The following is a 14,159-nucleotide window of genomic DNA, read 5'->3' on the forward strand; positions in this document are numbered from 1 at the left end:
AGTGAGAATATGCCTACATATATCCTATGCTTTTAAAACTTTAAGAAATAATACGTTTGGCTTCCTTTGAAAAATATATGTCCTTAAATACAGCATGACCACCTTAGGAAAAGAGGAATGCACAAAATGATAATTTTTGACTTTGAAATGGCAAGTCAGACCGAGTAATAAAAACTCTGCTTCTTTTTAACAAACATTGCATTCATCTAGAGAGGAGTGGAACTACAAACATTGGTCATGCCTGACATGCATCAAATTAAGTATATCACCAACAGACATAAGACATTCAGACAGAAATATATACTTAAAATCCATCATATCACACATATGCCATCTTTACTGATAATGACAATTAGATATTTATTTGAAAAGTTCCTGGATGGAGAGAAATCCTTAAAAAATGATGTGGAATATGTTGAATAATTGTCTGTATAAATTAAAGAGGAAAGATAGTGTTCCTTAAAGAATTTTGAAAATATTTTTAATGACAATTTTATTACAATAGTAACAGCAAATAAAATATTTTCTGAAGTGACTTTTGATCTTAATAACAACAAATATGAGCCACCTTGTAAGAAATGCTGCATTAAACCACAACCACTAACCTAATGCACCCAAGGTTAAATTTGAGTGCTTACATGGGGCTTTTTCAAACATGGATATAGAAAGTCAGCATCTACCCACCAGAAAAATGAAATGTTTGGAGAAATATTAAAAAGGCAGAATGTTATGTTTTCCTAAATGGAAAATGGAGAAACATGTTTTTCGAAGCAAGAAGCAGCCCCCAAGTCTTTCTTAATAGCCCACAGCAGATGCCAGTATTTAAGAGATAAAGAGATTATTGAAAGAAGAAGCCAACTATCTAGATGGCTCTATTCATAAGCAAAGCAAATACTGCAGGCAAAAATCCATTCAAGATAGGATATTTCAAAACTGCTTGCAGCAAAGTTTGACAGCTAACAAAGGCAAAGTGATAGGATTAGCAGCAGCTCCTCACCCAAGATCCAACACAGGACGAAAACCATTAGGCACAATAGGAATTGTCCAACACCTTTTCAGAACACAAGCTCCTTCATTGCATCATCCCAGAGTGATCCAAACCTGGGAGCTCACATAGAGATTGACCAGATTAGCTCAGACAAACACCTAGGGTTTGTATTTCCTCTTTTGCCTATAGAGCCAGTTATGGACCCCTACATAACCCCCATAGGAATCTGACAACAGTCAATAGATTATTAAATGACATGTTCTTGCACAGGAACTGGAAGCTCAAAAACAAAGCCCAAAGAAGGTATAACCCCCCTACCCCCCTTGATCATTAACTCCATTTTGTCAGCTGCTGAGAATCACATGTGATTCTGCTTTATCAATAAACCATCTTTTCAATAAGCCTCCATATTTCCAGTACCTATTTCCTAGCTTGGAAGTGAACCAGTGGTGTTATGCTACCAGTTTGGACTGGTTTGGCCGAATTGGTAGTTTTAAAAAAACTAGCAGTATGGCTGAACTGGTTCCTCCGACAATCAGCTGAGAGGATAAAAGAAGCGAAAAGTGCATGGGAGGGTGGGAGGATCACTCCTAGATTTTTGTTTCTTCATCCTCTCAGCTGATTGGCACGTTAGGGGCCAACTGAAATGGTAGCAATGAAGGTATGTACCCACTACTGAACTGAACCAGATTGATATTTCTTCCCAGAGTGATATGACCTCTTACCTTTATTCTGTCCTATCACACATCTTCACCAGGTTTTCATTTCATGTCAAATCAATGACTTGCACTCTGCTTTCTTGTTCTAAATCCATCAAGGCAGGTGAGGTCGGTCCTAATTTTAGTATTTAGTATTTATTTGATTTGTCAATTGCTTACAAGATACAGATATAAGAATAAATATCATTTTGAATACATGAGATAGATACTTATAAGAAAAATATTTTTTTAAAAATAGGACAGAGACGGTTGGCACGATTGGTGTGCTTATGCACATCCACTACAGGCTTCTTAGGAAAGGGGTGAGGTCAATAGTTGACAGTCTAACGTTAAAGTTTTTGGGGTTTGTGGAAGAAACCACAGTCAGGTAGAGTATTCCAAACATTGACCACTCTGTTGCTGAAGTCATATTTTCTGCAGTCAAGTTTGGTGCAGTTAACCTTGAGTTTGTATCTATTGGATGCTCTTGTATTGTTATGATTGCAGCTGAAATATTCATTTTCAGGTAGGACATTGCAATGTATATACTATGTATATAATATATACTATGTATATACTATATTTAGATCATACCGGAGGTGGTGTAGTTCTAGATTTTCTAGGTCTAGAGTTTCAAGTCTGGTGGCATAAGGTATTCTTCAATGAGTAGAGGAGTGGAGAACTCTTCTTGTGAAATATTTCTGGAAATATTTCTGGACTGTGTTAATATCAGATACGTGGGTTCCATGCCTTTTTGGCTATGTAGTTATAGTGGGCTCTAGCACTAGGCTCTAGATCATTTGAGATGAGTACTCCAAGGTCCTTGATGAAGTTTAGATCCTCAACAAGGTCTTGACTATTTAGCTTGTATTTTATTTTCTGATTTTTTTCTGCCAATATGTAAGACAGAGCAATCAACTCTGTCATTTAATTGACCATTCTGATACATAGTCAAGGTTTTTTTGGAGGGTAGTAGTATTGTCTGTGGTGTTGGTGTTAATTGTGGATGTAAGTGCAGGTGAAAAAATATCTTTGAATTATACAATTAAAGAGAAAGAGTTTGTACCAATTAGGGAGACTATTTGTAACCCTGAGATACAAATATTCTCCTTTATTGGTACAAACTCATTCCCTTTAATTGTATCATTCAAAGGTATTTTTTTTCCACATGCATTTGTTTCAAATGCATTTCTCAGAGTCACATGCATTTCTCAGGGTTGAAATGGAGGGTCTTTGGGGCTTTATGGGTTTGGCTATTTTCTTGAGATGTTTCTTGCAGATTTATTACACAAACTGAGTAAGATCATCAGTGCTAGTGATAGTAAGGAGTGGGGTTTACTCTCAATTTATATTTTAATTGCTTGCCTTGTCAGTGTTGGTAGGAGTGGTTTTGGGGTTTCTATGATTGGAAGTTCCTTGATTGGGGTATTATTTACTTCTTGATTGTTAGTCTGATATTAATCTTGATATTAATCTATGCTAATTTGGAGAAGTGTTTTGGTCTTTTTGTTCCCTTTTTGTCTTGTTGATTTCTCTTTTGCACAGTATATAGAGATTTAACCTCATTAACCAGAGGATCATTGGCTGCCTCTCCCCTCTTTGGAAGAGCTTTGTAGCTCCCACTGCCTTAAGAAAGTTAAAAACATTCTTAAAGATCCATCTCATCCTGAGCACCCTTATTTTGAACTATTATCACCTGTCAGATGGTACAGGATAATAAAAACAGGGACAAATAGGCTGAAAAATAGCTTCTATTCCAGGGCAGTAACTATATTGAATTCTACTATATAGTGCAATAATAATACAATATCAGGTTTTCAATTCAATTGAATAGAATGTGAAGGATGTATGTTTGTGTTTTATTTTTATAGTTATAATGTACACTGAATCAGTGTTACACTGATTGCATGTGGCTGTAATAGTCTTGTTGTTGGTTTCTGAGATGTATTTGATGTACAACCATTTTATCTTTTTTATGGTTTGTGTCGGTTGTGCTATCCTGAGGTGAGTGATCAGGCACTTTTTGATGAAGTTGTATGGATATCCATTTTGTTGGAAGATTTTGCATAAATCTTTCTTTCTTTCTTTCTTTCTTTCTTTCTTTCTTTCTTTCTTTCTTTCTTTCTTTCTTTCTTTCTTTCTTTCTTTTTTTTCTTTTTGCTGTTCAGGGTTGCTTCCATTTAATGATTGCATTTTCCAGAAGGATAGACAGCTCCTTCTTAACCGACATGCTAGTTGCCTCCAGGAAACATATCTATATATTCAAGGCAGGGATTGAAACTATGCTTATCTTCCCCAGTTGAAAGAATTGCTTTAACCAATTAATTCTATAAGACACCATCAGATATCTTAGTTTTTCTCTCTGGATTTCTAGGCTACCTATGTAGAATTTTCAAGAATGTATTATTGAAATCCAAGCAAGATACTTAAAAGTGCAGACTTTTTTATTTTCTCATTGTTTACAGCAACAGCTAAGAAGTGGCAAGTACATTAAAGTGAGTTTATTTTCTGCCTACTTCTAAATAATTCTCAGAAGTTAATTAATTAGATCTCTAGATCCATATTTAAAGTAAAATATAATAAAATATTTTATTTTTCTTGCTTAGATTTCTTGACAATATCTGTACTTTTTCTCCACAGAATAAGAAATGTTAAATCAAACAAAGATAACTAAATTTATTGTTCTTGGGATTTCTGATATTTGAGAACTACAATATTTATACTTTGTAGTTTTTTTTTTTAACCTAACAGCACTAACTGGAATTTTTCTCATCATCAAAATTGTTGTTCAGAATCCTAAGCTTCACAACCCCATGTATTTCTTCCTAGTTAACCTATCTTTAGGAGATGTTTGCTACATTTCAACAACAGTTCCAAAATCCCTGGACCGCAGCTTGAGAAATTATAAAGAGATTTCATTTTGGGAGTGTGTTGCCCAAGTTGCTTTGGTGGTGACCCTTGTAACAGCTGAGATGACTTTGCTCATTGCTATGGCTTATGACCACTATGTATCCATATCTTATCCTCTTCAATATCAGCTGATCATGAACTGGAATGCCTGCTTTCAAATGGCAGAAGCTTGTAGGAACACTAGCATAATCAGTGCATTGATACAAACTGTACAGACCTTTAACTTATATTTCTGCTGATCCAATATTATAAAATAATATTTCTGTGATATCCCTCAGCTACTAAGCATCTCTTGTCCTTTTGTGTTCCAGCTATCTCTATCTCTGTTGGGTTAATTGTCTCTACTGTCTTCAAAATGAAATCAATTAAAAATAGGCAAAAGGACATTTCCACCTGCATTCCACACTTGACAGTATTTTCCTTGTTTGCTGTTACTGTTTCTTTCTCTTATGCCAGACCAAAAGGCTTGTCCTCTCCCTTTACAGATTTGTTGACAGCCCTTTTGTATACTATTCCACCTCCATTAATGAATCCCATTATCATTACTCCGAGAAACGAGGACATCCAATTTACTTTGTGGAAATTATTCAAGAAAAGATTGGAAATTGGTATGTGAAATTCGTAATTATTTTCTACATACACCGAGGACAATGTGTTTTGCAAGACATCAACTTTGGCTCCTTCAATATATTTAGGATAATGGTTAAAAATTTCTTTGCCAAGATTTAATTCTTAATTATTTAAATGTCTTAAGCTGTATTAAATGGACCTGTTTTTTTTAATGATGCTACTGGAACGGACAGAAAGTGGGAATATAAATTCAATAATAAAACAATAATATTCCTTCATAAAATGAATAAAACGTCTTTATTAAAATATTTCTGTAGATGATCAGCTACTGTAATAATTAAGTAGTAGTAGACACACTGATTATTTTTATTCATGTCCACTAAAGTCCAATTTGCCAATTCTCTCCCGTAGAAATTTCAATTTTATAAAAACAAAGTAAAGTAAAATAAAATAAAGAAATTGATCCCCACCCCCACCCCCAATCATTGTAGACAAATTTGTTAGTGCCTATAGCTCTGGATTGGTTGTGCTCTTTTGGATCTAATGTAACAAAAATTTCAATATCTCTTTTTGGGGATCTCTAGTTATTTGAGTTATTGAATTAGATATCTACTAAGATCTCTTGTTATTGAAAGCGAATTGAACAAATACCTAGATTGTTTCAATGAGACTCATCTTAAAAGGAACTAAATTATGCTATAAAAATAAATGGGATTCAAATGTATTCACTGTTGGAGAGAGGTGGGGGAGAGGGAGAGAGGTGCCCATGAGCAACAAAACTGGAACATTCCGCTCATAAAAATTGTGGACAATTTTTTGAAATATGCATAGTTTAATACTCTTAATTTTAATCTTAAAGAAAGTTCTGTTGCTTTTCATCTGTTAGTCCACTTCTGAAGTGTGTTTTATTAATTTGTTGGATGATTGGTTGTTTGATTGGTCTACTATGTACACTGCCAAATTGACACTTTGACAGTTTGCAGCAATAATCAAAAAGAAAGCATCTATACTCTTCCATATAAAATCCATCATAAATCAAAACTGCATTCAAAATCAAGTCAAATAATCAGAAATACATACAAAAAGTAGCTATGTCAATCAATAGCAACTAAATCTAAATATAATTGTTTTCACTTTGCAAATTAAAAAAAATGCCAGATGGAAGACAGAATGCAATTTGGTGACAAAGTATCCCATAATGTTAGTGCCGTTACTGTACAATACTTTCTCCAGGTGGGTGTCCTTGTAAAATTTAGTGCTGAAAAACTCCTAAGCATCCCTTTTCACAATGCATACAGAGGACAATGTGAGGAGATCTTCCTTAGAGTAATTGGAAAATGCATCATATAGTTGAGATTTGTTTCATCCAGCCAGAAGCACCTCCATTGCATGTTCACTTGGCCTGGGATTCTAATGTATTATTGGGAGTCATAAAGTTAATGGCAATGTTTCATTCCAAACCTATGGATAACTTATGTGAGTAATTTCACATAGCTGTCAGGTAATGGGGAAAGAGGTAAGCCTTATGACGTTCCACATTAGAACAAGCATTGATTCAACTACTGCTTGACCACCCCTCAAACAGGAGAAGAATCACTATAGAAGGGTGCTCTTAAGCTTTCATTTTTGCAGATAGTTCAAAAGATACTACAGTATATAACATCAAATGTTTAACAAAGATTAAGAAGCTCTTGCTGTTATAAATGAGATAAATTATTATATTCATTGAGCATCACTTTGGAAGAAAAGCAGGATAGAAATGTAAGTAATGAATATATTATTATATATGCTGAATATATTATGGTATTTCAGCACTGTGAGCATGGCAATATTGAATTTGTTCATTCGATTTCATTTTAGTTTTCTTTAAACCATTCGCCTTTATTCATGTGTTCTTCAGTGTTCATTTATTTGCAGATTGTACTAATCATCTCCCTCTCAAGCATCTTAGTTGGTGCAGAAATTATGACACTCTAATATCCTCTACTGATTTGAATTGGAAACCACTATTGCTGACTTCAGTCTTTGTGAGTCAGGCATGAAAGTGAGCATGAATACACTAGGATGGTTATAATTAATAAAAGTTTGTTAGTTCCAATACATATACAATTGGAGAGAATCTGTTCAATTCAGTCATCATAAATCTCCCTAGTGGTGAAAAAGGAATTGATGCACAAAATGAGCTTTTCTCCCTTCCCTACCTTGGAATTGAATTAACAAAAATTGTACTGAATTCTTTGTATATTTAGATTCTGTAATTAAAGGGAAAAAATAGTCAGACAATGGAGAATCCAAACAGAATTCTATAAAGTAGTACAGGCTGCTTCCATTGTTAAACTTGTGATGGTTAGGGATGGCCATGCTGAAGTGGAATCAGGTAGCAATTAATTAATTGCAGTGAAAGTGAAAGGCTGTTTAGTTTACACTTCATGTTTGGCAAGCAAACAGCAAGGAAGAACTAGCTTGGTTAAATGACTTTTTACTATAAAGTTAATGATGATTAAAAGCAGAACAGAAAAACAATGCCTTTTATTTTGGTTTTCATCCTTTCTGATTGTTCACTTTTGTGTTAAATCTGCACATACTTGTTTATCACTTTCTCAAATATATGATCATCTTACACATTTCTCTCTTGTGTATTTTTCATCCTATAATTTCAGTTGAATCTAAATTACCAAACTAAATCGCATCATTGTTCAACATTATACTGTAGGAAGTGTGCATTAGATTAATTTCCTTAAAGTTTCAGAACTCCTGAGATCCAATAACATTTTGATAATATAAGGCAATTCAATTCCAGGTTGAGACGTTCAGCTTCTTTGGCTGAAGGGGATCTCAAGATCTTCTATCATCCTCAACTTACTAAAAGTTTCCATTTTTTTCCATTGGTTCTACATTTCCCTCTTGCTGTTTGGCTGTAGGCAAAATAAAGAATCTAAATTGTGTATCTCTAAATGTACTCAGCTGTTAATTGCATCTGATTATAAACATTGCTTCAGAGAATGAACAAGAGAATGAACACAACATTCTCTGAAACTTCATGAAACAATTGTGACAGATGGTGCAGATGAAGATTGCAAAGGACAGATATGCAAGCCCAGAAAAAGATACAACTGCTTCCTCTTCTATGAAGGACATTGATCTGGAACACATCCAATGTCATTTCCAACTCTACAGACCTTTGATTATATTTTTTCATAATATACTTTTTTCAAAACACACATTTACAAGAGAGGTTGAGAACCAGTTTGAAAGGGTTTTGACTCATTCCTTTTTGCCATACAAAAATGTGAACAAGAAATTGATGGATTAGAAAGCAACACCCACATAAATTGGGTAATAGTTGAGTTTATTAAGCAAAGGAGATCAATGCATAATGACAAGAAATATCCACAAACAATGCAGGAAAAAAGACAGCAATATTAAATAGAGGAGTATAAATGTACAAGAAAATTTCATATCTCTTTAACTGAAAGCTCCCCACCCTCATCAAAAGAAAATATTGATATTGCCTAGATAATTCCATTAATCATATGACATCTTTCTGAAGTACTCTTATGCTAAGCAGAAGATAGTACAGATGACCTAAAATTTAGATATGATGTTTGGTATGCCTTATCAGTAGCTTTGATGAAATTGATCATCCTTAAGCACATTTCATCCTAATGTACATTGATTTATACTTGTTCCTTCAAGTGTTGGACCAGGCAGCATATCTCATCTTTTCTAATTTGTATGAAGTTGTGAGATTTCTGAAAGTTTATATGATATTTTATTGGAATTATGCATCTTGTGATTATCAAATTACAATTAGTGGCAAGCTTATCCATCCTATCCACATTGTCAGATATTTAATCTTTCCAAAGAACTTCTAAGGAAAAGAGAATACTCCTGAGATAAAGTATGTAAAAATCAGTTTGATATAGTACTTAAAGTATCAGACTAGGAATGGGGAACCAGCGAGTTATAATTCACTCTATGCAATGGCAAACCTCTTTGGAAATAGCTTGCCAAGAAAAATGCATGGAATTATGCAAAAAGACACCCGGGATTAAGACCAACTCAAAGGTGCAAAATATCAAAATGTATGAGCAAATGACCTTTTAAGGAGAGAATGTAGAGTCATATGTACGTCTGGAAAAACTAAAGCTTTAACTAGCCATATTATGTACAAGCATTAAAGCAGAAGCCAATCCACTTAGGAAAACATTGAGAAAAATAGACCACATCTTTTAAACTTTCCTACTGTTGCAGTTTTTTCCCATAACATTGCACCTTGATCCTTCCTTCATTAAATAAGGATTTGTCAGCTTGTGGAATGCCAGAGGTTGCCAGACATTTAGCATTTATAAAATGCATTGATAGTAATTAGGGATGCAGGATTTTTGCTGATCAATCACTGGAATTCAATTCTTTTAGATGAAGAGGTTAATCTGCCTCCAGAGAAGTTATATATCTCCCTTTCTAACTTACTGATTTATTCAAAGAAGTAAAGGAAATGACATGAACATATAATTTTCTATTGAATAGAATATAAATAGCACTAAAATAATTTTTTAGAACCTAAAGATTTTATAAAGGACAAATTTGATATTCTTATTTCTCAGGCTATAGATGATTGGATTGAACAGGGGTGGAAGAAGGGAATACAGAACAGTCAACCCAAAATCTAAGTAAGATGGGGTGTTAGAGGGAGGCCTCAAATAGGCAAAAAATCCAGTTAATAAAAACATAAAGACTACTGTAAGATGAGGAATACAGGTTGATAAGGCTTTTTGCCGCCCTTGTTCAGAAGGGATTTTTAGCACTGCCTTGAAAATCATGACATATGATGTGATAATAAAAGTAAAACAACCTAGTCCTACAATGATACTGACCACAATAACTCCAAACTCAATTAGACTGAAACCAGAGCAGGATAATTTTAGCAATTGTGGAATTTCACAGAAAAATTGATTAACAACATTAGAACAAAAAAGGATTGAAAAAGTGCCAGTAGTGTGCAAGGTTCCATAGAGAAGACTTATAATCCACACTAAAATTATTATTTCAGTGCAGGCTTTCCAGTTCATCACCATCTCATAGTGCAGGGGATTGCAAATAGCAACATACCTATCATATGCCATGACTGTCAGGAGAGAGAAATCAGAAGCTGCAAATGAGACAAAGAGAAAGACTTGAGCAACACAACCAAAATAAGAGATGTGTCGTGTGTCTATGAGAGAATTTATCATAGATTTAGGGACAATGACGGAAACAATGCCCAGGTCCTGCAGAGCCAAATTAATTAGAAACCAGTACATGGGGCTATGAAGTCGATTATCTATTGCTACTGCAGAGATGATGAGAAGGTTTGCTATTATAATGGACAAATATAACACAAAGAATAAAAAGAAATGTAACATCTGTAAATGCCATTTTTTTGAGAATTCCAGGAGCAAAAAGTAAGCCACAGTGGTTTGATTATCCATGATTAATTTATGAATTAATTTCATTTAACTTAATTTAATTTATAAACAGAGTTGGGGAAGGTAGTTAAAAACAGTGAACATATATAACTTGATACAGTCTCAGTTCAGAATGGAAAAATAGAGGGAAAACATGCAAAGAATGAAAACACAGTTCAGAAAATGGATGTAATACATTTTGTGTCCGATTATAGCACTATTTATATATTTCAAATTATCCTTGACTAAACACCAAACCATAAACCTCTATTTTCTTCTGCCTTTCATTTCTTTTCTTTGTTGTATATATTAAAATGTTTGTCTGGGACTTGAAATACCTTTTCACATCATTTTAACTGGAAGTTTTCTGGAGTTTTTGAACCAGTAACTATCTCTTATCACTCTTAAAGAATTGTTACAATAATGGAAAATTGAAGTCAGATGTCCTGTATAGAGAGAGCACCTTAAGGAAAGGCTGGATGCAAACCTAATAGAGAAACAATAGAATTAGTTGCTATGTCCTTTTACTTTGAAAAAATTGAAGGAATGGACTTTCAATTGGCTGAATTTGTATAGCACACATAGAAAAACCAATTGACAGACAAACGCACACACACACACACACACACACACACACGCACACAGAGAGAGAGAGAGAGAGAGAGAGAGAGAGAGAGAGAGAGAATGAATTTAACAGTCAGTCTGGGAATCTTGTCAATTGAAAAAAATGGCTTAATGCTTCAAGCCTTGACAACTTTAAGATGCATTGACTTCAACTGAGGTATTCTGGGAGTTCAAGGCCACCCACTTTAACATTACCAGTGCTTCTCAACCCTGTCAATGTTAAAGTGGGTGCACTTGAACTCCCAGAAGCAAATAAATATTAGTTGACAAACGCATAATTGAAAAATACCTATATGTTAATACCTTTAAATACATTAATGATATATTTGCATTTTACAAAAGAAAACATTATAATTCATGCTGGTATTGAGCAGGTGGTCCTTAAAATTACAGTACATGAAGAGGAAAACATATTCATCTTAAGAAAAATGAGAGCTAAGGAGAACACATTCATATTCTAATCAAAATTCTCCAGTTAACATTTCCTTATCTTAAACATTTACAAACGTTTCAAAAATAAGATAACTTTGACATGAAAATAAATTACCAAGGATGGAGCTGATTTATCTTTAGTGAATGTTTTCAAGAAGTGGCTGGACAACCATCTATCAAAAATACTCCAATTTGGATCCCCAAGATACTCTATTGGGTTTAATATCCTAAATAACCTCTTCTAACTCTATGATACCATACTATAGTTCTGTAAATCTTGGTTGCCAAGATTCATATTTTTCATACACTGAGTTACTTTTAGTTTATTTTTCATTGTTTTCTAGTTTTAATGTAAACTGGACAGTCACAGATTTTGATCTCTATGTCTAGTTCAACTACTACCACCTTTAAACTTTCCAAATCAATAAGAAACATTAATAAGTAATAATTTCTAAATATGAAATGAAATAAGATAAGATCTTATCAATATAAGATCATCATCTTTACAAAGTGCAGTGTTAACATTTACCGGTGTTAACATTTATACATTTATATAAAATGTACAAATGAATCTAAAAATGAGTTTGATTATGTTATAGGTTTCTAAATAGGTTTCTAAATTTCTGCAAATTATAACTATTTCTGTCATTAATCATTAGTATCAGCATGTTTGAAAAATATTTTCATGCTTAATACATACCCCATTATTAGAATACAATAACAGGCCATAGATTTGTTTTTATTCATAATACTTTTAATTTAACCTTTCGATCCAAATGACTAAAAATAAATCTTTCCTTTTTGTCTTCATTTGTATAACTTATTCTGTGATAAAAGAATAGCAAATTATATAGCACTTCATTGTATTCTTTTCTCAATGTGAAAATTATAGTAGCTAAGCTAAGTACAGTCATTTAATGTAGAGTTAAATAAATGCCAGTGAATCTCAGTAAGACAAGAATTGCTTTTTCTGTCAAATGGCAAAAATACTTTCCATGCTATACTTACTAGCTTTCTTTATAGAATTGTTGGCCTTCTGATGTATACTTTTTAGATTGTTAAACATTGGTTCTTCAATAGATGCAACCAAACTATTGCTCAGATCTATCTTCAGGGGATAAGATTGATTTTATATTCAGCAATCTTATTAATATTTTTGTTTCTCTCAAGAGGCAATTAATTAAAATATGCAATCAACTAGACAAAATAAATAAATAAAAAAAATCAGCCTGAGTTCTTATGGATGTAATTAACCATTAACAGCTACTGTATTTGAGAATATTTTAATATCAGTTATCCCATTGCATTATCTAATCATCTTTATCTTACCAACTGAACTGGGATTCAAGTTCACTAAACCTCACTTCCCAATGGAGAATTCAAATTTAGATTAAATCAGAAAACCTGCCAGAAACATATCCTGGAAGAGTTTTATTCATCTGGAATTTTTATTTTATCTTTAGCTTTTTAAAGGGTTGATTGTTGAAAGTAAGTTAAAAGTGCAAAAAGTAAAGAAGGAAGAAGAAGAAGAATTTCCAATTTTCTTGGGTACATGTATCAAACACTCTAAAATTATCAATAGTCTAAATTATGTCTATAATCCCAAATAATTATCAAATCCAAAAATCAAAATATCATATTTCTCAGTTTTTTTGGAAATTGACATTATAATTAAATTGGAAAACAATATCAGATGGGTGTTTTTGAGAAAATAAATATTTTTGAAGAATGGATTGATCGTATTCAGTCAGATAATAATTGATAAGAGACATTATTAAGAAACAAATGAAGATATTTGTTAAATTATAAATAACAATCCCCCACCAAAAAATGTAATAAGGAGGTTCTGTTGCACATTGTCAAGTTTATATGGCAGAAATGGATCTGATGATCTTCTATCATCCTCATTTATCCAAAAGTTTCTCTTTTTTTCACTGTTTCTATTTTTGTCTCTTGCTGCTTGTTGTCTGTGAAGGTGCATTCCTCAGACTTCTTATCTTACCATTTGACCAAGTGCATACAAGCCCTTTCTTAAGCCATAAAACTTTCATAAGAGTTGTAGCTGTTGTACATCCAAGAGAACATACATTCCAAAGTAATAGGTCTAAATTATATGCAACAAATTATATTTGCATTGCATTTATGCATAATAACTGAGTATCTCTAGACCTGTTGAAGATAAATTAAATCCCATTGCTCTAAAATATAACTTGTAACTTAAATGTACATTCTATTTATCCCACTATTTCTTATAATCATAGTTAACTATAGTGAAAATAGGAATCTAAATTGTAATCTGTAAATGTGCTAGATCGGTGTAGTGGCTTGCATCTGATTCCAAAAAGTGTTTCAGTGCATGAGAGAAGGAATCCAGCATTTTCTGAAACTCCTTAAAACAGCTGTGCCATTCTTCAAGTGCCTGTGCAAACCACAGATATGCAAAAAAGATACAGCTGTATGAAAGAGCTGAACATACAGTGTTTAAATCAG

At 33.2% G+C, this 14,159-nt stretch overlaps 1 protein-coding gene, 1 long non-coding RNA gene and 1 pseudogene across 2 annotated transcripts in view; 1 reads left to right on the forward strand and 2 right to left on the reverse strand.

Moving 5' to 3' along the window:
• Positions 1–14,159, reverse strand: part of LOC148124208 (uncharacterized) — a 465,649-nt gene that overhangs the window by 401,430 nt on the left and 50,060 nt on the right. The window lies entirely within an intron of this gene.
• Positions 4,335–5,212, forward strand: LOC113448549 (olfactory receptor 5V1-like; annotated as a pseudogene).
• Positions 9,723–10,661, reverse strand: LOC113448496 (olfactory receptor 14A16-like). Its single transcript, XM_026719210.2, has one exon. The coding sequence runs from the start codon at positions 10,659–10,661 to the stop codon at positions 9,723–9,725; it is 939 nt and encodes a 312-aa protein (XP_026574995.2).

This window comes from Pseudonaja textilis, chromosome Z, assembly GCF_049901715.1.
Source record: "Pseudonaja textilis isolate UNSWEBS1 chromosome Z, rPseTex1.2, whole genome shotgun sequence".
In the NCBI taxonomy this organism is placed as follows: Eukaryota; Metazoa; Chordata; class Lepidosauria; order Squamata; family Elapidae; genus Pseudonaja; species Pseudonaja textilis.